Source organism: Mus caroli, unplaced genomic scaffold (assembly GCF_978045245.1).
Source record: "Mus caroli unplaced genomic scaffold, Mus_caroli_1 scaffold_7, whole genome shotgun sequence".
NCBI classification, from domain to species: Eukaryota; Metazoa; Chordata; class Mammalia; order Rodentia; family Muridae; genus Mus; species Mus caroli.
In genome coordinates this window covers 6,677,297-6,705,193 of record NW_028227262.1, presented here as the reverse complement: position 1 = coordinate 6,705,193, position 27,897 = coordinate 6,677,297, and the positions used below count along the sequence as shown (strand labels likewise).

General features: G+C 44.6%; 2 protein-coding genes across 4 annotated transcripts in view; one reads left to right on the top strand and one right to left on the bottom strand.

Moving 5' to 3' along the window:
* St8sia1 (ST8 alpha-N-acetyl-neuraminide alpha-2,8-sialyltransferase 1) overlaps positions 1-27,897 on the bottom strand; it is a 142,911-nt gene that overhangs the window by 52,325 nt on the left and 62,689 nt on the right. The window contains exons 3-4 of one of the 2 annotated variants that reach the window (XM_021165388.2): positions 9,821-9,930; positions 2,303-2,395 (exon numbers count right to left, since the gene is read on the bottom strand). In XM_021165388.2, coding sequence (XP_021021047.1) covers positions 2,303-2,395; positions 9,821-9,930 — 203 coding nt within the window. The remainder of the gene's footprint in view (positions 1-2,302; positions 2,396-9,820; positions 9,931-27,897) is intronic. The other variant, XM_085839796.1, reaches the window with a different exon arrangement.
* On the top strand, positions 20,676-21,501 carry LOC147003769 (histone H3-like centromeric protein A). 2 transcript variants are annotated; one of them, XM_085839551.1, is made up of 2 exons: positions 20,676-20,997; positions 21,141-21,501. In XM_085839551.1, exons 1-2 carry the CDS (start codon positions 20,728-20,730, stop codon positions 21,225-21,227), a joined length of 357 nt encoding a protein of 118 aa, XP_085695677.1. In that variant the 5' UTR covers positions 20,676-20,727; the 3' UTR covers positions 21,228-21,501. The 2 variants fall into 2 exon arrangements, with proteins under 2 accessions (XP_085695677.1, XP_085695676.1); XM_085839550.1 differs by having other exon boundaries at positions 20,704-21,501.

Genomic DNA, 27,897 nt, shown 5'->3' with positions numbered 1-27,897 from the left:
TTGGAGAAGAGAAAAAGGAAGTCAGCCGAAGGGATAGAAGTTTCAGGAACACCATCTAAGACACAAGTCATAAACTTTAGAAAGAAACTGCTTTGATCTTTTCAGGACCAAGTTACTTTCCTTAAAAGTCAGAGTATAAATTTAAAAAGTGTGTTTACAATATGTTTGCTAAGAAATTCGGGAAATGGATCAAGCAGAAGGAACTGAGTCTCAGCACTATGTGAGAGCCAGGTGCAGGAGTGGGAACCTGTAAGGCCAGCCAACCTTGAGGAGACAGAGGTGGGTGGATCCCATGGCTTTGTTGCTCCGCCTGTCAATCCAGATAATCAGCAAGCACTAACTTTAGTTAGAGACCCAGTCTCAGAAAATAAGATGGAAAAATAATTGAGGAATACACCCAATGTCAACCTCTGGTCTCCACATATATGCACAGATGAATGAACACACACGTGAACACACACACATGTGAACACACACATGCACACACATGAGAGGTGAGGGAGAAACGGAATGAAAACAAGTCTGATGTTGCAGAAAAACCTCCAGACTACAAAAGGAAGCCTGCCTAACGGCTTCTGAGGAGGCCTCTGGGTGGGGGTGGGGCAAAACTATCTCTAGAAGAAACGCAAACAGGTTGTGCCTTTATCTTATTCAAGGGACAGGCTCTTGGCAGATCCCCATACCTTATTCTTATGTTGAATAATTAGGTGTCAGGGAGAGGATTCCAAAGTGACATGGTAACACTTACTTGAATCTAAAAGGCAGGCTCTGTGGCAGCCTCGGTTCTCACAGGAGGACATGTTATACCCAAAAACATTCAGAGATTTTGACAACGTCTACATAAAGCATGTAAGAGACGCATCAGGAACCGAAAATCTACAATTTAACTCTTGCTAACAATACTGGGTAAACTGCTAACAATGAAGAAAATGACGGTATCTTAAAAATGATTTTGAAGGCTACATGAAGAAACAAGTTTGAAGTGCAGTTGGCCAGACTCGAGAGGGTGCCTGTGTGCTCCCCTTCCTGTCAAATCCTGTGAGTTCACCTGGGTGCTTCCTCAACTAGAGACTGACCCCAATGCTTCCATCATGGCTGCCACATTTTCTGGAATGAATGCAAAAGAGAATGACTGGCCCAGCTTGAGACCCATGCCATGACAGAGAACCTGACACTCCTGACAGCTTGACACACCCTGACACTGCTAATGATGCTCTGTTATGCTTGCAGACAGCAGACTAGCATAACTGTCCTCTGAGAGGCTTCACCCAGAAACAGATGCAGAGACCCACAGCCAAACACTAAGCAGAGCTTGGAGAATCCTGTGGAAGAGGGGGAGGAAGGATTGAAGGAGCCAGAGCGGTCAAGGGCACCACAAGAAAATCTACAGAATCAACTAACCTGAGCCCATAGGGGCTCATAGAGACTGGTCTGTCAACCAGAGAGGCTGCATGGGATGGACCTAGGCCCTCTGAACATATGTAACAGTCCTGCGGTTGGGTCTTCATGTGGGACTCCTAAAGCAGGAGCAGGGGCTATCTCTGACTACATTGCCTGCTTTTGTATCCCTTTCCCCTAACTGGGCTGTCCTCAATAGAAGAATATGTGCATAATACTACTACAACTTGATAGGCCAAGTGTGGTTGATATCCATGGGAGGCCTCCTCTTCTTCTCAAAGAAGGGGAGGAAGGAAAGTCAGGGGAAGGGGAGGGAGAAGGAAGGGACAGGGAGGAGAAGAGGGTTGGGAAGCTAAAATTAGAATGTGAATTAATTAATTAATTAATATTTTTAAAAAAGGATCTTCCACCTGTCACAAAAGGTCTGACATAGCAGAACCAATCTATCCTCACCACACATTCTTGTACATTCTGAAGACATTGCTGTCTTGATGCATGCGTGTGGTAAATTGGTCATTTCTTTGTTTTTGTTTCAACATGTCAGTTCACAGTGGCTGATCACAAAGTAGGACCAGTGCCAGCGCATGACATAGGAGTAGTAATGAGTGGGCAGGATGCTGTGCTGTGCTCTGAGCAAAATATTCAATCCCCTGTCATTCACGCCACTTCTAGCAGAGAGAAGCCAAACCCCAGAGGAAGCATGAAATACCTAGGATGAGGACGGATGCCTGTAATACTGGCCTGGTTTATTTACGATGCCCTCCTCCATCCTTCCTGCCTGTCCAGATGGCTTCCCTCTTTGTCTGCAGAGAGGCTGAATTATGCTCACTCCCTTTAAGATGCAAATGATTTCACAAACCTCCCTCTTTGGTTCCCCCCACAAAGAGAAACCAGGGCGTCTTACCTCTGGCGAATTATGCTGGGGTTCGCTGTCACCAACTGAGTTTTGGAGCCGACATCTCTGGTGTACTCACTTGACAAGGGAGGAAGGTTGCACCTAGAAAAGCAGAAAGGGATGTTTTAGAATGACTCACGCACTTGTAAATCAAGTCTGTGATTAGAACACAAAGAGGGAAGTCGGCTCGATTGATTTACAAGTAACCGTTTTTCTTTCCCTTTCCCTCTTCATATGCTTTAGAGGACGAATTAGCCATTAGCATCATCAAATGCTGGGGGGGATGGGGGGCTTGGTTGTTTGGTGCTGTTTTTGTTTGTTTTTGTTTTTGGGGTGTGTGTGTGTGAGTGTGTGTATATGTGTGTAAGTGTGTGTATATGTGTATGTAAGTGTGGGTGTGTATGTGTGTGTGTGCATGCACGCTGTTTTAGAAGAAGTGACAGAAGTAGCTGATCTACCAAAAGAAAGAAATGTATCTGTTTTGTTGTTTTTTAAAGTGTGGTGTCATACACCTGCAATCCTATAGTTGAGAGGTAGAGACGAGAGAATAAGGCAACCTTAATTTTATAGTGAGTTTGAGGTTATCCTGGGCTACAAGAAACCTTGTGTCATAAATAAATAAATAAATAAATAAATAAATAAATAAATAAATAAATAAATAAATAAGTGTGTGCTTGAGAAATGGCTCAGCTCTTAGGAGTGTTTAGTGCTCTTGCAACAGACCAGGACTCAGTACCCACGTGGCACCCCATAATATAAATATAAATCCAACTCCAGGACATCCAATGCCCTCTTCTGGTTTCTGCTGGCACCCATACACATGTGATGCTTATAAACTCACACAGACTATGCAAATTCACACAGAATAAATCTTTATAAGTAATGAAAAAAAGAAACAGCACTTGAAGCGTCAGGATAGAGTATGTTAAACTTGATGTGAGGGCTCAGGAGGTAGAGGGCTTATGTCACTACCCACAAGCTCTACACATAAACACTGATGAATTATGCTGTTCACCCATGGTTTTCTTTATTTTCCAAATATTAACATTATAGCAGCACTTTCTGGGCCACGTACATCCGCTAACCTAACTCATGAATATTTTGTGTATGTAGCCAAGGGATAGGTTGGTTAGGGTGATGACACAAGGGCTCATTGCCCAACAAACTGTGAGAGCAGTGTGTGTGTGTGTGTGTGTGTGTGTGTGTGTGTGTGTGTATGTGTGTACACTAGCACACATGTGCATGTACATGAATATACACAAGTGCACACATGTGGGAACAGAAGCCAACATGAACTGTCTTCCTCTGTCACTTTCCACCTTATTCTTTGAGGCAAGGTCCCTCACTGAACTTGCAGCTCACTGATTGGCTGCACTGCCTGGCCAGGGAGCTTCAGGCATCCTCCTGTCTCCATTTCATGGCACAGGGACTATAAATCCATGCCTCCGTGCCTGGCTTTTGTTTGAGTGCTGGGGGTGAAACTCAGACCCCTAAGCCTGTATGGTTAACACTTTCCCAACTTAGCCATGTTACCAGCCCCAAAAGAGATGTGTTCTCCATGAGAGGAAGCAGTCACCCCACTTGGGCCCCCAAACTCCATCCCTACACTAATCGTCTCTCTTGGTTACGATGCCCTATGACTGTATATAGTGGGAAACACAGCTATTTCACACCCACAGCTGTGACTCTCTGTGGGCATCAGGAGGGTCATTCATTTCTCTGGCCACAGTTCCTCCATGAACTGAAACTAAGACAATGACTTTGCTTTCCTTCCTGAGCCATAGTAAGGACTAGGAAACCTCAGCTGAAAGTCTCTATTCTAATGCCAAAAAAAAAAAAGGAGAGAGTACAAAACTATCATGTCAGAAATCTGATTTTTGTATACAGTGTAAATTCTCTCCTCTCCAGCCACATGTCTGACTTGACTCCTGCCACATCAAGGCATGTCTAACTTGTATCGTTTATTTATAGAAAAAGTTGTTTTTACAAATACTGTGGTCTCTGTGAGCTGTTATATTTTCTCTACCGATGGATGTGCCTTGGGAGATGGAATTGCCCACGCACCTGTCAGCTGATCTGCCCCCATCCCCAGTTCCTTTTTCCTTTGAGCCTCATGACTCCAGCCACACCAGGCCAATGGGGTGGAACTGTCTCCACATTGATTTAAAATCTCCCTTTCATCTGTGTATGGGTAATAAAACTGCATTTTCTGGTAAACACACACAGGTAGGTCAGTCATGCTCATTGGAAGGAAGCAGTAGACACCAGAGAAAGCAGAGGAGTTGCTGGTCACCAAGCCCTCTCCTGAGGCATCTCCAAGCTCATGGTGATATCACACTCCACATGGCTTCCTGGGGAGTCCTGGGGAAGAGTGGACTCAGACATCAATACGAGGCTGCATCTGGCCACAGTCCGAATCAGATCATGATTGCATGATTTAACTGATCTTTGCAAAGACAAGATGACTCCCAAATAAAACACAAGCCAAGATTTGGATGTGTTCCTTAAGGAAGATTTGATCTTGACTGCCCTTATATCTGAGGATGAACTGTAGTTTTTAACCCTTGCTAGAGAGTCCTCCTAACCTGTTTTGCCAATAACAAATTAGTTTTCATGTATAAATATTTTGTGTCTGTAGTGAGTTTGGTCAGATGCTGCATGCATTGGAATGCTAAATACTGGCCCCTAAAGCCTAGTTTCTTTCCCACAGGGAATTCTCATATAGACTCAAGTGACACTATGTGACCTTGCCTCCCAAGTTATTACTGATTGGTTAATAGAGATGCCTGTAGCCTATAAGGGGTAGAGTTGAGATAGGTAGGGTTTGAGGTTCCCAGGCTTAGAGTTCCCAGAAGAGAACCCTGAAGAGGAGAAGAGGGAGGGAGAAAGAAGGACGTCGTCCTGGGGTAAGTGAATCATAAAAATAAGGCCATGAAGTCTAGCCATTTGGAGTTAAGAGCTGCCCAGATGGAATGTGGCAAATTATAAAGTGGGGTTATCAATGGAGAAATAGATTCTAATAGCATAGAGGGTAGATATCTGCCCAGCACCTGTGCTGATCAAGGCTTATTATAAACGTAAAAGTTGTTCATATTTTTTTCCGGGAACTGAATGATCAAAAGCAGGGTAGAAGCCCCCAGTTGAGATGAAATATCTCCACATCATGTGTCCTTCTATGTTCCACAATTCGTATGCCTGGATCCATTTATATCTTCTAACACAGAGTAAAAACTTCAAGAAAAGTTTTGTCAGTAAACAAACAAATAAAACACCTGAAACCAAAACAACAGCAAAATTCACAAAAGCAGCTTCTTCCTGTAACAGAGGGGTTCTCGGAGCAAGCGAGATTTTACGTGTGGCTTTCTGAAATCTAACGATAGTACATGTTGGTACAGCATCTGCCTTCTGTTCTGGCTAAATACTCCTTCCCAGCATAAACAGCAGGGGCCTATTCTGTATCTCTTTTCTTAGGAAAAATGTACTATGATTTCGGTTCCTCAATTCCTAAATTGATAATTACATGGATTTACATAAATGGCCCATTTAACACAGCCAAATTGTTTCTAATAAGGCATAATTGTGTAAAGCGTCCCAAAGTTCACATTATCGCTTGTTGGCACAACTGAGAGACAGCAGTGGCTTCAAGTGCCTTCATAGTGGTATGCTTGTGATCCAGACAGACAGCCAAGCACAGAAGAGTGAGGAGTTCTTTGAATTGGAGAGTAAATGAGGAATGGATAGGGGCAGGCGAGATGGCTCAGCGGGTAAGAGCACTGACTGCTCTTCTGAAGGTCCTGAGTTCAAATCCCAGCAAACACATGGTGGTTCACAACCACCCATAATGAGATCTGACGCCCTCTTCTGGTGATCTCTGAAGACAGCTACAGTGTACTTATTTATAATAATAAATAAATCTTTGGGCCTGAGCAAGCGGGGCCAACCAGAGGGAGTGGGGTTGACCAAAGTGAGCAGAAGTCCTAAATTCAATTCCCAACAAACACATAAAAGCTCACAACCATCTGTACAGCTACAGTGTATTCATATACATTAAATAAATAAATAAATAAATAAATAAATAAATAAATAAATAAATAAATCTTTTTTTAAAAAATGAGGAATGGATAGGAGACTCAACAAAGAGAAAACAAAGGGGTGTGTGTGTGTGTGTGTGTGTGTGTGTGTGTGTGTGAGAGAGAGAGAGAGAGAGAGAGAGAGAGAGAGAGATTAATTCCTGTGCATATCACCTAAAAGACTCTCACCATACTATGACCAAGAGCCACACAGTCTATTTTCAACATATCACCATTATTACTTCTGCCTTGTAAATGTTCTAGAGAAATTGAATTCAAGAGTTTGTGGTGGATGTTGCTGTTGCTATAAGACTGGGTCTCCTGTAACCCAAGAGTGCCTCAAACACACTATGTAGCCAAGGATGGCCCTAATTTGCCTTCCAGGTGCTGGGCTTACCACCTTCAGTTTTATGCAAGTACTCTATCCACTGAGCTACATGCCTAGCCCCACAGTATTATCTTTAAATTGCTGCTTTTGGTTAAACAATAAATGTACACTTCGAAAAATGGGAATTTGTTCTTAGCATCTCAAAGGCTTTGTTTAGAAAATGTCTATGCAAAGAACATTACGCAAACATTGAGGGACAGGCCTGGGGGACATTGTCAGCTGTGATGTGGGTACACTGTGTAGGCAGGCCTATGTGGAGACCCCTTCCCCCCGCTTCATGTGCCCATGCCACACGCTGTCTAAATCCCATTTATTCACTACATGTTTCATTTTGAAAATCTAATAGTGTTTTAATTTTCTAGCTATGCCACAATCTCTATGCTAAACACCTATTCAAAAATAGATCTGTTAGGGGGCCAAGTTATACTTAAAATAATTTATCAATTACTATTACTCTTGGGCTAGCAAGATGGTTCAATATCTGGAAATGCTTTCCATGCAAGCCTGATGACCTGGAACCTGCACGAATGTGGAAGGAAGGCTATGCAGTGATATGTGAGCTTCATAAAGAAGTGCTGTCATGACTAGTATTGGCACACATACACACACAATAATAACAAAGAAAACAGTACTCCCACTTACTAGCCATAACTAAGCCTTTTAAATATTTCAAATGTGTTACAAAAACAGTGCTATTTTGGAAATCAAGGAGCTCTGAGTATAAACGATGCCTTTTCTGAATTCGTGTCCACTTCCTCAGCTCGTTCCTCCTGTGAGCATTACACTGAAGGCTACGCAGTGAAGCTTAGTCCCAGGCACTCAGTAGCTATGACCGTGTGTGACAGCAACAGCAGATCGTGTAAAAGGCCAACCTAAGTGTGTTTAGTTGGAATAAATGGGGTACCACGAGATAACCCCCTACAGTACTTAGGCATGCTCTTCTACATGTTATTCATCGTGCTAATGGTAGTCTCACACATACACACAGAGTCACACAACACACAGACACATACACTCACATACATGCAGCACACATCCTACATACTCAAACGTACACTCATATACACATTCACACACATACAATGCATACTCCACATACTACACACAAAAATACACACTCACACACACACAATCCACACACGCATATACACACACTCACACTAACATGCTCACACACATGTAATACATACATACACACACACACACACATCAGGAGTAATAGAATCTGCTAAGAAGCTTGGTGCCCCCCCCCCCCAGGGCTATGGTTAACTGAGAGCAAGAGGAGAGGCCAGCACCTCCGCTCTTAACTTGTGTCTACACTCCGGGTGCTAATGCAGGAATAACTTCTTAGCCCTTCAATCCAGGCGAGGAAAATGTCCTAGGATAGACCTCCTGCCCCAGATAAGGCAGTTATGTGTTTTTATGTGCTTTTATGTGTATGTGTCTGTGTCTATGTCCGTGTGTTTGTGTATTTGTGTCTGTGCTTGTATCCATGAGTGTTTATGTATATGTTTGTGTGTGTTTGTATGTATGTGTGTGTATATCTGTGTGTGTGTGTCTTGTGTTTGTGTATTTGTGTTCTTGTGTCTGTGTGTTTTGTATGTTTGTGAGTGGGTTTGTGTTTATGTGTGTTTGTGTTTGTGTCTGTGTGTGTAAATGTGTATGCGAGTGTGTGTTTGTAGCTGTGTGTGTTTGTGTATATATGTATGTGTTTGTGTCTGCATGTGTTTATGTGTGTATATGTATGAGTGTATGTGTGTGTGTGCATGTGTGTATATGTAGAGGCCAGGGATTTAAAACAGTGTTTTTCTGCAGCCACTCTCCACTGTATACTTTGAAGCAGGGTCACTCACTGAACCTGAAGCTCATTAATTCATCTAAACTGGCTGCTCTATAAGCCTAAGACATCCTCTAGTCTCCATCTCCCTAGCTCTGGACTTATAGAGATGCCTAGCTTTTTAGGTAGATGCCAAAAATTGAACTTGAGAATTCCTGGTTACAGTATCCCTGGGTTCCTGGCTCATAGTTATTCCCATGTCTTTGAAACTTCAGGGTTCATCTCAAAGATTCTCCCAACCTCTCAATGTTCCTTTGCTCTCTCAACAGACATGTTTTCCTTTTCTGCACTATGTCCCAGATAAGCTGAACTCTGTCCTGAGGGGCCACGCTTAGCCTTCAGCTCATTCTTTATTCTACATTTCCCTCACCCCCGACTCCACAACTGCACCCTGAGTGGCCCTGTCCCTTGCTCCTCCTTTAACTCCATCACACCTCTCACTGCAGAGCCCACTCTAGCCTGACTACGTTTCATGATGTGTCTCCTCACAGGGTTTCTCTCTAGAGCCTTCCCTTGTGACACTCCACCTTTCTTCCTCCTTAGCTAGGCAAACTCTGCCCCAAGGCAGTCACTTGCTGGGCCCTCAAAGTGTCTGCTCAGACACAGCCAGCACGGGGTGGCTTTCTACAGCCTGAAGGTGTCTTCCCTTAGGTCAAGCTCAACAATTTTTGTCACTGTCCTTCACCAAAGCTCACGCCCTGTGCCGCTCACTCCTTAACCAAGCTTCCTTCTTATGCCAAGTTCTCTCCCTCACCCTCCGTGCCAGTTTCAGTCACACACAGACAAACCCCCTGACTTTAAATTGCACTGGCTCTTTCAAATACTTCTGTGGAAAACTAAGAAGAAAAGAGTACACTCCCAGTGACTAAAATGTTCAGTCATACAGAGTTAGTCCCAAGGAAAGAGCAGTTTTCAAGGTCTTCATCACCCAACTGTATAATCTCCAGGAAGATCTGAGCCCTCATGTTCCCCACTCCGCCCCCATTAGCAGCAAAGCAGTACCTCTGCTAAGGGAGCCTGCTGAGCTTTGAACTTTCTTGGGGGAAAGTTCCCTATTCCCCCCACCCCCTTAGTGCACTCCTAACCTCTCTTGTATACCAGTTTGAAGAGAAGCTAAAGACAAGCGACAGGAAATTAATTGCAAGCCACTAAGTTTGAAAGGCCCGGGGCTTATGGAAGGGTTAGGGAAAGGGAGAGAAGTCAGAGGCCACACTGTGAGTGCTCTCTCTTACCGCATGACAAAATTTGCTTCATCTATTTGACGGCCACAGCCACTCATCTTCAGAATCCCACCGTTTCCCACCACCGCACATTTCTTCAATGGCAGCTGGAAGGGGGTTGCCTAGCAACAGAAAACAAGGCGGGTTTTCACTGCAAAGAACACACAACTGCTCTGAAATCATTATCGACAGCAGACCCCGAGGAATTTGAAGGAAGTCCCAGCAGGGCAAAAAAAGAGTATCAGGAAGAAAGATGTCACTGATTTGTTGGGAAACAAGCTGGCCTGATTCTTTGGGGAGGAAAAAAAAAGAATAACACAAAACAGAAACAACAACAAAACATCCCTAGAATATATTTAAATGTAACATTCTTTTTTTCTTTCTCAAATTGACTGAGCACCTAGCACAGGATGTTTGCTAGGGAAAGCTGAAAAATTCAAACTAAACACAGGATTGTTTCTAAAGTCATCAAACAGGACGTAGAGTCAAAGGAATTCTGTTTTCCTGTGTGATTCCAGTGACACGGCAGCCATTCGTTCTCAGAAGGTTTTTGGGTGTGTCTTAGGCTAACTGCTGGGGAAAACCAGAAGAACACAGAAGTGTCTGAGGCTTCAAGATTCACAATGAGAAAAATGAAGAGAGTACAGGGTGACGAGAGTATGAACTCCCGCCACAAACTAAACAGTACCACGAAGGTGCTGACTTTGCTGAAGAGAAAGCCATGCCAACTGTGGCATGCCACCAAGAAGGAGTAGGTGGTGCTGTGCTCCAGCACACAGACAAAAGCTTGTCACTTGAAGAATAAGAGGAGGGCTAGGGAGATCACTCAGTCAGTAACGTGTATGCCCGGCAAGCATGAACCCCTGAGTGTAAGCCGCTCTTGTACTCACACTGGATGTGACTGTGTGTACTTGAAATCCCAACATGGAGCGGGGGGGGGGGGGGGTCAAGTTGAAGACAGGGAGATCCCAGCATTCACTAACAAGCCAGAATCATCAGCTTCAGGGTAAGTGCAGTTCCCTTCCCTCAAAATTAAGATGGAAACCAACTGATAAAGACACACAAGGTTGACTTTTGGCCTTACACACACACACACACACACACACACACACACACACACACACACGCATGCATTCATAAAGAGAGGCAATAATGTTTGCTGGAAGAAAACGAACTACTATAAGCAGAACACCCTAGGTGGTTCTGTGTGGAACTCAGGAGACATCAAGGGACAGGTGACTTGTGTCAAACCAGACAGCATGTGACTTTCTCCTGTAAATATCCAGCTAGACTGCAAAGAGAATGTTCTGTGTGCCCAAGTGCTCCAGCCTGGGGCACTATTTATAGTGTCGGGGAATATGGAAACCCATAATAGTCCCTGAGAGTGAAATGAATCATTTGGCCCCTTCTAGCTGGGTCAGCAAGAACTGCCAGGTACCAGAGCTCCTTGAAGTGACTGGAACAGAACACAGTTGTTGGAGTTCTTGGGGGAAAGACCTTGTAAACACATGACTAGTCTAGGAAACAACTAGATTGAAAGGCCATGCTGGCTGAGTGGTATACAAATAACACAGACTATATCAAAGATAAAATGGAATTAGCTCAAGAATATACAGTAGAAGGTTTTTGCCTAGGCATGAGGTAATAACTCAACCAGGAAAAAAAAATTCCCAAGAGTCTCTGCTTTCATTGGTAGCTGAAGGAAACAATTAGTCTAACATGAGATTTTATTCCCTTCATTTCTAGTAGTAAAATGAGCAGCCAGAGCTACATAAATACTTGTGATAAATATTGGTGGTGTCTGAAGCATAATGCCTAAGTATTTGTCCACTGGGAGAAAAGAATCGCCTGCATTACCACCCCAGTGATCACCCCAATAAACGTCAGAGTGGGGTGCCTGAGGAGAGGCTGGCAGTGGAGAACATCCGACAGCTTCACTCAGGACAACATATACTTCTCTTAGTCATTCCTCAAAGGCGCATTTAGAACCAACACTTGAACCACGGTGCTATCTATCATATCAGTGAGATGGAGAGCTAAGCTCGGATGCTCATGTAGGCTGGTGCGTATACCCCACCAAGGTTTGCTGGGACCCATGAGCGGTGGAGACCAAGTATAAACCTTGTGCCCCTGAGACTCACACTATGCTGGAGAAAATAGAGAAGGGTGAAGGAATGTGGAAAGGTAAACAGTGGAACAGACGGTGAGGTGGTCTTTGGAGAGAGACAGGGGACTGGCATGAGAGAGTCCAGAGACTTCCTGAGAGGAACTGCAAGGTCAGCAGGGTGACCAGCCACGCACATAGGAAGCCCCGAGCAAATGTGTGTAGGACTTGAGAATGTGTGAACATAGATCGGGGTAGGCTCCCCCCATCCCCACCCCCCCCACCCCCCCCCCACCCCCGTGCAAAGATCCTGAGGAGGGAACATTCCTGGGGTGAGATAGAGGGGCAAGAGCCTCTTTTGTCTGCAGAAGGCAACGATAAGTCAGCAGGACGAGGGGAGGAGGAGAGGGGAAGAGGAATAAAGATTCGAGTGGGGAGCTGGGTGAGCGAGCCGGGTAAGGTACCATGAAGACAGTGGGTTTTATTCCAGGATGAGAGTCAGAGAGGTAGCATTGTGATCCGTGCTGAAGTGTGAACAAGCTCAACGGTGTCTGGCCAGGGAGGAGTTGTCAGTGATATCCCGGGAGTTTAGTCACCTGAAATAGGGTTACAGAGGTGAAGAGAGCCCTCAGTTCTGGAGGGATTCCGGAGGAAGTGCCAAATAGATTTGCTGGTGTTCAGAGAGGAAGTAAGGAAAGAAAGCAGGGGAAGAAAGGAATGAGGGAAAGGTGCCTTTGTCTTCAGCATAGAACCAGCTGTTTCCTGCGCTACAGAAGATCACAGCAGGGGCGAGTCTGGGGGACTGATTAAAAGCCCAGTCTTGAGAAAGTCAAGTGGCTGCCAAGTGGCCTTGTCCAGTAGGTGACCGAGCAGGCAGGGAGCCGGGTCTGTGTGGAGTGAAAGGTGGAGAGAGATCAGGTATTTGGATTTAAGAGCCCAGCGTCAGAACAGAACAGAACAGAGAAGAGGTCTCAGGGAGCCTAGCAAAAGGAAGGCAGTGACTGAGAAGGAGGGAAGTAAGCCGAGTGCTCCTAAAAGATGAAGGGCAATAATGCTGAACTTGCCACGGGGCTGGGCAACACGGAGGCCACGGTGTCCTTGACCAGGAAAGGAGCAGCAGTAAGAAAATTGACCTGAGTCTGCTGATGTGGAGCTATATAAACGCATATCTACTCAGATATAGAATAGAATAACGAATACCAAATGAAAAATGCTGTCAATATGTGAATACACCGTAAGGGTCTTATATAGCCATGCCGTGATCGTTAAGCCAGGGGAGAAATTCCAGGCATCCCCCACTAATAGTAGGATTTATACATGCAAGCTGCAAGCCCCTTAGTTGTTAAAGGGTAGACCCTGAGGGATAGAGTCATTTTGGTTGGAGGCACGACTGCAGGAATCTTCAAGCCGAAAGCATGAAGAGAAGAAAACAGCAGGTAAGGAGAGGCTGTGAACACACAAGCTGGCCTCCAGTAAGGCCGGGCCTCCAACAAGGCTGTGCCTCCTAACTATCCCCAGACAGTGCCACCAACTGGAGATGGAGTGTCCGAATGACTGAGCCTATGGGGGCAATGTCGTTTAATTCAAGAGTGAATATGAGTGACCCTTCTCCTGCTCTTTCTGGGTGGAAAGTGGAATTTCCTTTGGATGCAGCAGACAGATCAAATTCATCTATCTCCAAACCTGAAGAACAAGTCCTATCACTCGCTAAGGTGAAGGTGATCTGCAAAGCTGACCAGGGTCACACCTAATCTTCTACACACTGCACCACCTGGGCCTCTCTCTAGCTCTGGTAATTAAGTTCTATGTTTATTCAACAACCATTGAGGAACATCTATTGTGAGCTGGAGCTGTTAGGAAAGCTGGAGCACACCCAGTTCCTACAGCTTATATCTAGCAGAACACAAACCAGGCTTTAACAAAATGGCAGACCATATAGAGTGCTGAGGCTAAAACGTGCAGGGCTGAGACACTGAGCAGAGGCGGGGCTCCTCACCGTAGAGAGTCCTTGAGGGACTTAGTAAATGGATGCAGATGAAAATCAAACTCTCGGGTGTTTTGCACCAGGAACAAGAGTGAAATACTTTTGAAGGCTAGGAGACTTTTTCAAAAAGTTATCTGTGTTGTTGAACTTGTGCTGTGGGTACAAATTTCCCTCACGGTGCTCTGAGAGAGGTCCGAGGGCGACTCTGTACCTTTCCTTCTCTCCTTCCACCTTTAGGTGAGTTCTAAGAACCAGACTTTGGCCACCAGGCTTGGACAGCAAGCACCTTTAACGATTGAGCGATCTTGCCACCCTTGGGAGCTAGCAGATTGTGTCAGCAACAAACTCCAACAGCCAACTGTGAAAATACTCCTAGCCAAAAACCTGGCCTGTGGGGAGAAAAATCCATTAACATCTAAAAACCTAAGCTTGGGGGCTTGTTCCTTCACCATAGAGTACACCCCTAAATGGCTTTATAATTAAGTGAATGAAAAAATTGCTAACCAGAGCCATTCACAAAGCCAAGCATTTGCCCTTCCACCCCTGCCCGCACTGTCTACACAGGAGAACAGAGTCGAGGACCGCCCAGGCCAGCAGCAGAGCCAATGCTATGACCTCAGATGCTGGTACAAAGTGGTCAGTGCGCCTACTCACAGCTCTTAGACACAACAGTTGTCTAGAACAAGTATCCTAGTCCAGTTACTATTTCTGCAATGAGACACCATGACCAAAAGGAAGCTAGGAGAGAGAGGTTCATCTGGCAAACACGTCCACATCACTGTTCATCACTGGACCAAAAGTGCCAAAACAGAACAAGAAAACCACAAGAAAACATGGCATTCATTTCTTGTTTCCATTGCTCTCCTTGATGTCAGTTCTGCTTCTCTTTGCTCCCAGTTGGCTGGATTTTGCTTTCTAAGACAGAGTCCACTATGTTATCCAGCCTGGCCTTCAACTCATGATGTAGCTTAGGCTTGCCTTGAGCTCCTGATCCTCCTGCCTCAACCTTCCACGTTGCAGGCACGATACAGCCTTCAATTATTTTTTAACATATACTATAGGTTAGATCTGATAACGTATACTATAGATTTGATCTGATAACATATACTATAGGTTAGATCTGATAACATATACTATAGGTTAGATCTGATAACATATACTATAGGTTAGATCTGATAACATATACTATAGGTTAGATCTGATAACATATACTATAGGTTAGATCTGATAACATATACTATAGGTTAGATCTGATAACATATATTATAGGTTAGATCTGATAACAGATACTATAGGTTAGATCTGATAACATATACTATAGGTTAGATCTGATAACATATACTATAGGTTAGATCTGATAACAGATACTATAGGTTAGATCTGACTGTTAGAATTCTCACTGTACTTTCCCACTTTGGTGTCATGCTCTTCAGTGCTGATTTTTTTTTTTTTGCCTGATATTGACTCTTCCTCCTCCTCCTCTTCCTCTCCTCCTCCTTCCTCCTCCTCCTTCTTGCTTCCTGCATCACTTTCTAGTTCCTCTTTTAGCTGTGGTCCAGACCCTTTCTTTGTTGCCCCTTTGTAGGGTGGATATCATAACTACTTAGGAACCAACACCATTTTAGAAGTTTGAGACAACCACGCTGCCGTAAGTGGAGGTTTGCTGGTTTCCTTATAAATGGAACATCAGGTGGAGCCCTCTTAGTGAAGAGTTAGTGCTAATGTTCACCCCACACAAAGGGGACAAAGCTGGAGGGGACGGTTCTTGCCTTTGTCGGTGGTGAGAGTAATGAGGTCCTACCACTGTTACTTGTCTGTTCAGTCCACTGTTTCCCTCCAACCTCTGTTCTCTTTGATGGCAACAGAGAGCAAGCTCTTCTTGCCAGTTACAAATTTAAAGCTGGAAAAAAAAATCACGAGACTACTGAAAGAGTGACTGCCAGCATTAGGTAGAGAGCTGAAATCTTGTCAGACAAGAAGAAGTTTTGCTTTGCTAACCTTATAAATGACCCAAAAGGTTGTCACCACCACGTCAACTGCTATTAGCCACCATGTCAAAACATATGCCCACATTTCCTCATGAAAATTTCAGGGATTTGACCATAAAGACATCAACACACACGTCACCGCACCCAGACTGGTCATTTCTCTGTCCCCTCACCTACCATTGGAGATGGACGCCCACACTTAATTATACTTCACCCACACACATAATTTAATTTCTTGCACATATGTTAATTATACCCCCAACCTAAGCATCCAAATATACCCCCTCCTTTCTTCACATCTAATTATAGCCCCCTCTTATGAATGTAATTACACTATCATCCACCCATCTAATTATGCCCCCTCAACATATCTAATTGCACCGCCCTGTTCAAGGACCTAATTATATTGGAAGCAACACAACAATTAAGCCCCAGCCCTCCACCAATATCCCTCAGATGCGTACAACTGTGTCTCTTACCCAACTGCTTCATTTCTTCAACTAAGGATGAACAATTTTCCAGAAGGAAATCCCTAACAAGCATGGTACCCGATGGCCAGGCAAAATTGGCACAAATTGAGTCAAAGAAACCCCAGCTCCTTCCAGGAGGTAAAGAAGTGTGCGTTTGGTTTTGTCAGCCACTTGACAAAGCCTTTGGAAGTCCAAATCAATTTCAGTTGTGTTCTTCCTTTGCATGTGTGAGCATTTTTGTGATGAAAAACATCTAGTAATTAGTTCATTTCAAGGAAAATGCTTCTTATTACAGATAGTTAGTTATTGAATTCTTTGTTGAACATTACCCCAAACTTTCTCTAGGGATATGTAAGTACTGACTGTAGAATATTTGCAGAACAGTTTTGCAATTATGTAAGAACGATTTCACAAAAATGTTAATGCTAAGATCTGTACTCTCCTCTCTACGAACATTGTGATTTCGAAACGGAAAGTCAGCATTATGTTTTCTACAAAGCACACAAGCTTTGGAAATTGAATGAAGCGAATATTTATATGCTGTTACTTGTGTATATGTATGTGTATTTGTGTATGTGTGTATGTATGTGTATGTGTGCCTGTATGTGTGTGTATATGTATGCTTGTGTGTCTGTATGTCTGTGTGTGAGCATGCATGTGTGTCTGTATGTGTGTGTTGGTATGTGTACATATGTGTCTATGTATATATGCGTGTGATGCATGTATGTGTATGTACATAAGTGTGTGCATGTGTGTCTATATGTGCGTGTATATGTCTATGTGTGCTTGTGCGTCTGTCTATGTGTGTGTATATGTGTGCATGTGTGTGTATGTCTGTGTCTGTGTGCATGTGTGCATACATGTGTGTATGTGTGTCTGTATGTGTGTGTGTGGTGTGTGTGTGCACATGTGCTTGCACATTTGAATATGTCTGCTGTCCAGAGAGCTCTAAGGAACCCTCCTGCCTCTATTTCTCTGGTACTGGAATTACAAGGAAATAGTACACCCAGCCTTTAGGTGGGTGCTGGGGATTCAACTCAGGACCTCTTTCTTGCATGCCCATCATTATTACTTTGTCCATTAAAATGTGTTGCTCAAACAACTGAAAGAAGTAACCCTTTGAAATTTTGCATATTCAACTTCATCTGTTGGCTCAGGACACAACCCCATACGGTTTGATTCCATGCGACCATTCAGAAGACTTTTGGAAAAATCTTACAGTCAATGACAAGTTAATTACTTAGTGCTGTCATTTCTGTCTCCCAAATGGCAAAGCAATGACTGAACTGGATCTTATACCGTGCCTGTGTATGGCCACATTTCAAAAGTCATCAAAATGGCTAAAGTGGTGTAAGGAAATATGAAGAGCATGGAGCATTTCAAAAGCAGCAGGAAGTTTTCCCCACAGCAGAGCTGGGAGCAGGAAAGAGCCGCTCACCCATCCCAGCTAGCCCTGCCCATCACAGCCAGCCCTGCCCATCACAGCTAGCCCTGCGCTTGCACTGCCTTCATTAGAAGGAGCATTGAGAGGTTCTTCAAGGATATGGAGGGGTACACCTTCCTGTTAATGCAGCAGGTCTCAACCTGTGGGTTGCGGCTCCTTTAGCAAACCTCTGCCTCCAAAAATATTTACATTTCAGTAGCAAAATTACAGTTATGAAGCAGCAAAAGAAATAATTTTATGGTTGGGGGTCACCACAACATGAGGAGCTGTCTTAAAGGGTCACAGAGATAGAAAGGATGAGGACCACTGTGTTAGTGAATGTCACCCCTAAACCTCACCAGCCTGCACCCGACTCCCAGCTTCAGTGGCTCCTCCCACCCTCTCCAAGCACAATCCCTTGGGCTTCTAATTTGTGTGGGGCTCCCTCCGTCCATAAAATCTGAGGACTGGGGCGTCATATCAAAGTCAAAGTGGTCAACAGGCACTGCTTTAGTTTTGTATGAACCAACAGTACCTTGGCACCATAGGCTAGAAATAGAGTTGGTTTCTGCTTGGTTCTGTCTTCAAATCATTTCAACATCTACTGCCTCAGAGGCCCTTGAGTCGTTCTCCTCAGTGTAACTAAGAGGACACACCACACACACACACACACACACACGAGAGAGAGAGAGAGAGAGAGAGAGAGAGAGAGAGAGAGAGAGAGAGCTACTGATTATATACAAATGGCCTGTAGTTCATCCTATAGCAAATACTCAGTCACATCCTAGTTCCTCCAAAATCAGGCCTGCTGTAAGACAATCACTCTCAAGCTACAAGTCCCACCATGTTCCCTGACACAGATCTTCCTTCACCAAGCTACCCAGAACCCGACACCAGCATCTTTTGTGCCCACATGGCCTAGGCAGGTGCCCAGCATCCCCATACCTCCTCTCCTGCTTTCCTTACCCCACTCTCTACCCACAGGATTGGGTTATTTTTTTTCCCTTCAGATCTGCAGGTACTGTGCCAGACAGGATACACTCACAAGCTCAAAGAGCACTTGACAATGCGAGCAGATTAGATGCAAGTTAGAATTCATCTATGCTCAATGAGTCATGAGAGCTGTGTGTCAGAGCTGTGTGCATTGGCTTGTAAATCTATACGGAATCAGATGAAATCATTTCCTCGGCACTGCAGAGAGCTTAGGGTGTACTGTCTGTAATTTTGTCTCAATCTGGAAGCCTCTGTTGATGTTTCCAAACAAGATACTTCATGGAAATCACTCCCTCCACACAACAAAACCGTCATCAACGTATAGGCGGGAGGACACAGCTGACCGCAGACTGGGTGCCTGTCCCTGATCTCCTGTTTTCTCGCTTATTTCTAGAAGCAACCTTGCCACCAAAAGGGACACAACAAGACTCTTCCTCCCGTTCCCCCATAATCAAGAACTGTGGACATCAAGTGACATTCAACTAAGGACATTTGACCAATGACCAATGTTTGTTGTCAAGCCACCAGCTACTGGGCACTGTGCAAGCAGCTAGGTCAGAAGTTCCTGACCTCTGGCTGGCTGTTTGTTCTGTTAAAGGTCACATGAATCAAGAGTTCCATCTTGTCTTCGGCTATAAACAGCGTATAAGTTAGTCAGTAGCACAGTGGATTGCCGAACTGTTAACCCAGTATCACAGGTTAGAGACTTGAACAGTACCAAGATCATTGCCTACTAACTAAATATGGGCATCGAGAAAAGAAAGCAAGAATGATGGCCTTGTGTGCAGCTATTTTATCTATTAAACAACAAAGAAACGAAGCCTCAGATGCATCGCTTTAGGAAGAATTCTCCCTGTATTTCCCCAGCTCTCTGAACAGCACTAAAGGGAGTGAAGTTAACTCCTGAACATTCTTTATTCTAGGAAGGTTTCCTAAACATCACCGGGAGCTCCCCTGATAAGTCTCCAAGCACTTAACTCAGGGAGCCTCTAAATCTCCCACTGACAATCCTATGTCAACTTCCTTCATTCTGCCTTCTATCCCTTCTTCATAATGTGACCTCCAGAAACTGGGCTCATCAGCACCGATAGTTATGATGCATGTTTCTGGTACCTGGGCTGGCTAGATTTATGTCAACTGGACACAGGCTAGAGTCATCTGACAGGAGGGAACCTTAACTGAGTAATATATCCATAAGATCAGGCTGTAGGCAAGCCTGTTGGGTATTTTCTTTATTAATGTTTGATACAGGAAGGCCCAGCCTATTGACTGGAGGTGATGCCACCCCTGGTCCTGGGTGCTATAAGAAATTGGGATGAACCAATGATGATCAAGCCAGTAAGCAACATTCTTCCATTGTCTTTACTTCAGTTCCTACTCCAGGTTCCTGCTTGAGTCCCTAACCTGACTTCTCTCAGTGATGGAGTGTGACCTGAGAGCCACGAGCTGAAATAAACCCCTTTCTTGTCAAGTTCCTCTTGGTCAGTGTCTTACCTCAGTAACATAAAGTATTAATATAGCCTCACTTTCACACTGTTGAAAAGACCTCTGGGTAGAGCTTAGAGGTTGGAACTGTCCCATAATATTCTTATATAAAACCAATCCGATATTTCCCAAACTCTCACACACATCACTGTCAACTGGACTAGAATTAATATCTTCATTGGGTAACAGGGCAAGACAGTACAGAGGTTCCTCCATCTTCAATTCTTACTGAGGCCATTTCTGGTTCAACTAGAACTCAATCTCTTTGATGGAGAATCCCATGGAAAACCATCCAACTCTGTTCTAGGAATCCAATGTTAGGCTGTCCTAGATAACTTAGCTTAGCTACTGTTAAATTCTTGTGTATGTGGAACTGGCTCCAGCTTCTGTTAAAACTGCTTGCTTCGGGTTTCGGCCGCAGGACCAGGAAGGCTTAGGGAAGGCGGCGGGGCCCGGCCCCTCGAGGCCAGTCATGGGCCCGCGTCGCAAACCGGAGACCCCAAGGAGGAGACCCTCCAGCCCGACGCCCGGACCCTCGCGACTGAGCTCCAGTGTAGGCTCTCAGACACTGCGCAGAAGACAGAAATTCATGTGGCTTAAGGAAATCAAGACTCTGCAGAAGAACACAGACCTCTTGTTCAGGAAGAAGCCTTTCAGCATGGTTGTAAGAGAAATATGTTGGAAGTTCAGCCGTGGTGTGGACTTATGGTGGCAAGCCCATGCCTTGTTGGCCCTTCAGGAGGCAGCAGAAGCTTTCCTCGTCCACCTCTTTGAGGACGCCTACCTCCTCTCCTTACATGCTGGTCGGGTCACGCTTTTCCCCAAAGACATTCAGCTGACCAGGAGGATCCGAGGCTTCGAGGGCGGACTCCCCTAAGCTGCCAGTGGAATGTGTCCACATTACCTGGAAGCATTTGGAGTTGCAGCTTGACAGTGGTGTCGGAGGAGCTGGCTGGGTTTTGCTGTTTTTAAATACTGGCTACACGGTGCCCTTAAAACTGTCTGTGAAAGAGAAGACTGTGGCCTTCCCCTGGCACAGAGGTCTGCCCACTCGCTCCCATGGACACGAGTGTTTGCAGACCAAAGGTCAATTTGGTTTGTGAATTGTTCAGTCCTATGGCTGAAGGTATCAGACACCCGATACCTGCCATGGTATGGTTATTTCACTCTTACTGTTCTGTTTGCAACTTTTACCATTAGTGTTTGTACTTTTATTTAAAATATAAGGAAGAGAAACCTGAATAAAGCGCTTGAATCTGTTGTATGAGAGCTGTGGCGGTCCCGCTGTATAAATGCCTGCCTTCCAGAGTGACCTCATCCTGTCATCCGTGTTTGCCTGTCAGTCAGCAAACATGCAGCTCTTCTTTAAAACCTAAGTAGAATTACATACAAAATCTTTTCTTTCTTCTCTTCAAGACTGGGGCTTGAATTCAAAGATTTGTACATGCCATGCATGGACTATAATGTTGAACTGCATCCACAGCCTGAAGTAGATGTCTTTCTGGTTCCTACCAGTGAATTCCTATCAAAAACGTCTAGAGAGTCTCTCTCAGAATTGGACATCGTATCTTTAGCTCTAAATCATATAAAACGTATCATACCAGTCTGGAATTTTAAAATGTGTTTTTGGTATTTTTACAGATTAATTTTAGCTTATTTGGGGAGAAATAATAAAAAATAAATAAAAATAAAAATAATTCCTTAATGAAAAAAAAAAAACTGCTTGCTTCAAGCTGAAGTTGTCCTGCAATTGCTCACCAAGATGCCCAGATGTGGTTTCTGCCTTTAAAGACCCTGCATTCTGGACATTTGGGGCCATATCTAGGTCCCCCAAAACTTGAGTGTGGTCCTAGCTAGCTGGAATAAGGGCTATCAGTTGCCTACAAACTATGTCTGAGCAGTCATCTCTGGTGTCCTACACATAATAGTGATCTCCCTCTCCCCCTCTCCCCCTTTTCCCCTCTCCCCCTCTCCCCCTCTCCCCCTCTCCCCCTCTCCCCCTCTCCCCTCTCCCTCTCCCCCTCTTCCCCTCTCCCCCTCTCCCCCTTCTGCCCCCTCTACCACCCCCTCCCCTCTCTCTCCCGAGTGTATGGGTATGTGTGGAGTGTGGTATGGTGTGGTGTACCAGAAAGGCTGCAGTTGACGGGAAGACCCACTTGCTCGGGTTGCACATTTCTACCTATGGTCTCTAACTGAAAAGGGAGGGGGTTGGAAGAGTAGAGGTTTTCATCTCTCTCTGCTTCCTGGCTATTCCTGTGACTAACTGCCTCACACTCCTGCCTCAGTGGTTTCCTTCCATGATAGCTACTCTCTCAAACTACAAATCCTTATAACACTCCGTTTTACCTGGTTTCATATCAGGTATTTGGTCACAGGGATAGAAAAAGTAAACAATACTCAGCCCCAGAACATTCCCTGACCAATCTCACCTTCAAAATGGGACTAATATTTATATCCTGTCCAGACCTGTGCAAATACAAGGACCTGAGTTCAATTTCCAACCACTCATAGGAGCTGAACGTGGCTATATGTGTCTGTACATACATGGGAGTCACAGACAGTTGCATCTTGAAAGCTTGCTGGCCAGGCTAGCCAAGCCAGAAAAATGGCAAGCCTTGGGTTCAGTAAGATACCACGTCTCAAGGCAAAGAAGCAGAAAGTAATGAAAGAAGGTACTGGGTATTCTGTTCTAATATCCACATGGGGATGTGTCAGTTCAGTAACCTATGTGCACACCACGGTGTCCAGCACACAAAGAATTGGATCTGAGATTGACTCCACAGGCATATACATTCACACAAACATGTGCATGCACAGCCATGCACAACATGCTGGCATATGCTTCAAATGGGGTTTTAACACAGTAGCAGCCAGATCAAGTCCATCTGGAAGACAGATGTGGCTTGCATGTGGTTATCTACAACTCAGGCAAGACTACAGTCGACTCAGCTACTCAAAGTGCAGTAGTCATAGGCAAGGCAAACCTAAATTATTCAGAAAAAGACAGGAACACACAGGTTTTAGGGAACTTCTTGTCTATGGATGAGAAATTCCCCTTCTTCTCCCAGACTTCATTAGAAGACAGCTTGACAAGAGCACACCCAGGATTCTACATGACAAAGAAAAGTTCCAAAGGGATTCTGAAGCGCCCCTGTGATTTCTACTGAGAAAACATGCAGACTCCCCTGTCACTCCCCGCGGCTCCCTAGCCCTGTGCTGCAGGCTTCTTATGCTTTCTAAACCAAACTAGACTCATTTTACCAATCCTTTGCATTCTGCCTTGATGGATTAAGGTATGACGAGTCTCTTTCCGTTTCATAATACCTGCGTGTTATTAAACTGCAATGGTGATTCAGAGTTTAATCAGGTCCTTAGTGTTGAGTGGTGCCTGTCATTTTTGCACACCTTTGAATGATGGTGGTGCACACACCCATCTATCCTCCTGGCCCTTTGGTGGTTGAGGCAGAAGGATCCTAAGTTCCATTGACAACAAAAAATTTTTGAATTGGAATTGCTTATAGTTGGGGCAGTGGTTATCAACCAAGTCTATTCTCTCTTTGATATGGATAATAAAGATCAGATAATTTTACAGAAATCTCCAGACTCTCTTTTAGGTAACTTTTAGATATCTCTTACATAATTTTATTAACCCAGTCCACATAGTATCTTTCCTGCTGCCCCATGACCTTGAACACTAATCCAATCATTTCCCTAAGAGACACCTTTAGTCAGACAAGTAATGTACTACTTGGTCAGGTAGCGAGGAAATGTTCAAGCAAAGTCTGCTTGCAGAGAAGACTGCATTGCTGCCTCAACTTCCTCATCAGGCTTTCCTGTAAAGTATGCATCTATTTCTACATGAAAAATTCAACAAGCTATCCCAGATCTCATTACATTATAATGGGAGAGACTTCGTTACAGTATTATCACCAGAGCGGGAAGGCGGGGGTCACATGAACAGCTGAAGACAAAGATTTAGATCTCAAAAGGGCTGAGTTAAGTCCTGACTTGGGGTCCACAGCTTTCTAGAAGGAAATTTTAGCCAGGAGCTTAATATCTAATCTCCAGCACACAAGAAAAACAAGGCTACAACAAAGAGCAGGTGGGCGTGGCCCTGTGGCCTATAGTCCCAAGAATGAGAGGCGCAAAGACAAGTGCTTGACAGCCTAGCCAAAAACAGCAAGCTGAGGGTGTAAGGAGGTATTCCAGGTCAAGGGGATCAGGCAGAGAGAGACATACCTGACGCTTTATTGTGAGCTCTACACTTGCACACATGAGGATGCACACCCACAATCAAATTATGAAAACACACACTCTGTAGTGTAGTTTTTCTAATATATTACATTTTTTGTACATTTTCGTTTGTTTTCTAGATATTTTACCTAGCAATGTTACATTTTTAGGTGATCGAACCCATTTATTCATTTGAACTTATCTTCCACTTCTAATTTAAAATAAAAACAGTTTTAGAATTGAAAATGTTCCACGCGATATATTCCTCTAAAATGGCATGTTTATCTCTTCTTCTTCTCGTCCCTGATTTGTCAGGATAACCTACAAAGTGATGGTTTCATCATGGTACTTTTATATGTATGTCATTAAAAACTCTCAGAGTTGACCAGGACTCTATACACGTGTCATCGTGCTATGCTCGTGCTAATATGGTTCATTAAGAACTCTTGTCATTGAACACGAGTCATCCTAGAACTTGGGAGCCTGGTTTGGGAGAGTCATTGATGATCAGGCCATCGTGGGCTACTGCCACATATGCCATTACAAGGTGGTGCTGGCTAACGCTGGCCACCACCCATAAGTTTGGGTAAACAACCAATGTGCGCATGTGCAGTAGAGTTTTTTGCGGAGTCACTGCCTGACCCAGGGCATGTAAATGAGGTACTGAATGCATAACCAATCGGGTGTAGATATGTAAATGAGGTATGTAAATGAGGTACTAAGAGCATAACCAATCAGGTGTAGACATGTAAATGAGGTACTGAAAGCATAACCAATCAGGTGTGGACACGCCTCTCCTAGGCCTATATAAGCAGCGCCAGTTCTGGGCTCAGGGTCTTTTCGCCTCTGCAATCAAGCTCTCCCAATAAACATGTGCAGAAGGATCCTGTTGTGGCGTCTGTTTTGCTAGCGAGTCGGGTGCTCACAGGCTATGTAGTGAATTTCAGGCTAGCCTTGGCTACAGTTTGAGACCCTGTCTCAACAAACCAAAAGAGAAGGAAGAGACTGAAGGTGGAGAGAACAGGGACCCATCAGTCTCTGTAAATTGTAAGCACACATTCAACTTGCTGTATTTGTATCTGTGCTAGGTATAAAATCCTAACTAATGGAAGGAAACAAAATTGGAAAGTCACCAGAACGTCTATTTTCCTATGTGTCGGCCCTATTTACTTGTATGCTCCCTTTCTTACACCATCTCTCTGGCATTGGTGTTCCCTGAGTGAGGACAGTTTCTCTGACTGGGAGGGAGGGAGGGAGGGAAGGGAGGGAGGGAGGGAGGGAGGGAGGGAGGGAGGGGGGGGGGGGAGGGAGGGAGGGAGGGAGGGAGGGAGGGAGGGAGGGAGGGAGGGGGGGAGGGAGGGAGGGAGGGCCTGGTCTGGGAGTGTCTGGGTATGAAGAAAGGTGTGGTCTGGGTGTGTCTGGTTGTGAAGAAAGGTGTGGTCTGGGTGTGGGGAAAGGTGTGGTCTGGGTGTGAAGAAAGGTGTGGTCTGAGTGTGTCTGGGTGTAACAGAGGTTGATCTCTTTGTATTTGTATTTCTCAGGGATGGCTAAATTTCCCTTTTCTTGTCACCTAGAACTTCAGGGAGGTGAAACCTTGATTGGTTGTCTGGCAGTGGCCTAGAGGAGACCTTTGGCTCATCCATCCTTTAACCAACTCTATGAGAAAAAGAATACACAGACAGTCTAATGTTTGAGGCTGAATCCTCTTTATGAATACACTAACTAAACCTGATAGGAAAACCATGAAAGCACTATCAAGTTTGGGGCTGGCTAGTTTATTTCTCAGCCCTTTGCGAGCATAACTTCATCAGAGAAAACTTTGCAGAGAGGTAGAATGATATTATATATAAACCCTCCATGTGCTGTTCATGTCAGCCAAATATTCTACAACCATCTTGTAGACGCACAGTTCATAAAAATGACCCAAGTCGTGTAAATGGCCATGGCTATGTACATGAAGCACAGGAGCAGAGCAGGGGACCACTCAGTGGGTCCCTTAGGGGTAATCAGTCGCCTTTGTCATAACCTCAGCTTTCCTTGGCTACGAAAAGAGAAAATACCTCTACTGCTTATTAAATTAATTAAATAAGGGGTGGGAAAATGGCTCAGGGGTTAAGAGAGCTTGGTGTTCTTCCAGAGGACCCAAATTTGGCTCCCAACACTCAGGTTTGGCACACAACTGCTTATAACTCCAGTTCTGGGGGTCTGACCCCCTCTGGCCTCTGAACATGCACAAAACTGGTGTGCACACACATGCCCACACACATGCACAGGTACACGAATAAATAATATAAATAGATAAATAACTAGATCGATAAATAAATACTTGTTAGTCATTAAATCCAATGGCAATGACACATGCCAAGGCTGGCACTAAGGAATCCCAGTCTTTGCTACTACCAAAGTCTTAGCTATGAAACTTCGAATCACCCACACTGCTCTGAGAACATCTCTGCTTCTTGTCTCTGTTCCCTAAGCCATCCTCCCACACTTCCCTTCCCCACCTCCTAGCCCCGTCCCACCCCACCCCCACCTCACCAGTTTTCTGTCAACCATCTGGCAAAGCAAAAAGGCGAGAATCCTGTGGCTTTGGCATAACCCAAAACACCACTGTGATTCCCTTTACCTGTGTTCTTTTCACATACACGGCAACGGTCTGCAGCATCAGCTTCCACTTCTTTTTTATTAGTGAAGTACAGTCTGCCTTTCTCCCCGAGGCTTTCTGACTCTCATTCATGCATCTCCTGCCTTATAAATCTTGCCTGCTCAGTGTTTATCTTCGGAAGCCATAACCCTTCGTCTTCTAAGTCTTTCCCTGCTTCTATTTGTTCTTCCAACAAAAGGTCAGCCGTAAAGCTACCAGATACATTCTCAAGTCAATGGCTAGGATTTACTTAATTTCTTGACCTGTTCTTGGCTGGCTTTTGAAAATGGCAGAGTGCTTTGGTACTTCTCTCTCAGGGCCATTTCCTTACAATGTGATTATAGTCTTAAAAAGTAACTTTTGGACATTACTTATGTTTATGACTTTTACTAATCTCAGCAAAGTCACCAGGCTTCCAAGTCAAAGGCCCATTGTTCTATTCCACACCTCTTCAGCGGTAAAAGTTCCCAGGGGTTGAAAAATTACGATTGTCTCTGGCAAGGGGTGGCTGAGAGGCTGTATCAACTGGCCCGTTTCCTACACATATTGAGTGCTTCAAAATGAAAAGATATTTTCCTCCATCAGCTGAGCCAAGATAACTTGAAAACAGTCAGGCTATATGTTAATTTCAAAACGTGAATCCCACTCATGTATTCTGTGGGGAAATTGATCCAGAAACATCTGCCGTAGAAAGACTGGATTAAGGCAGAGGACCATGCCTTAGCATCGGTCCTGAAACCAGCAACAGGGAGACGGACGAGAGGC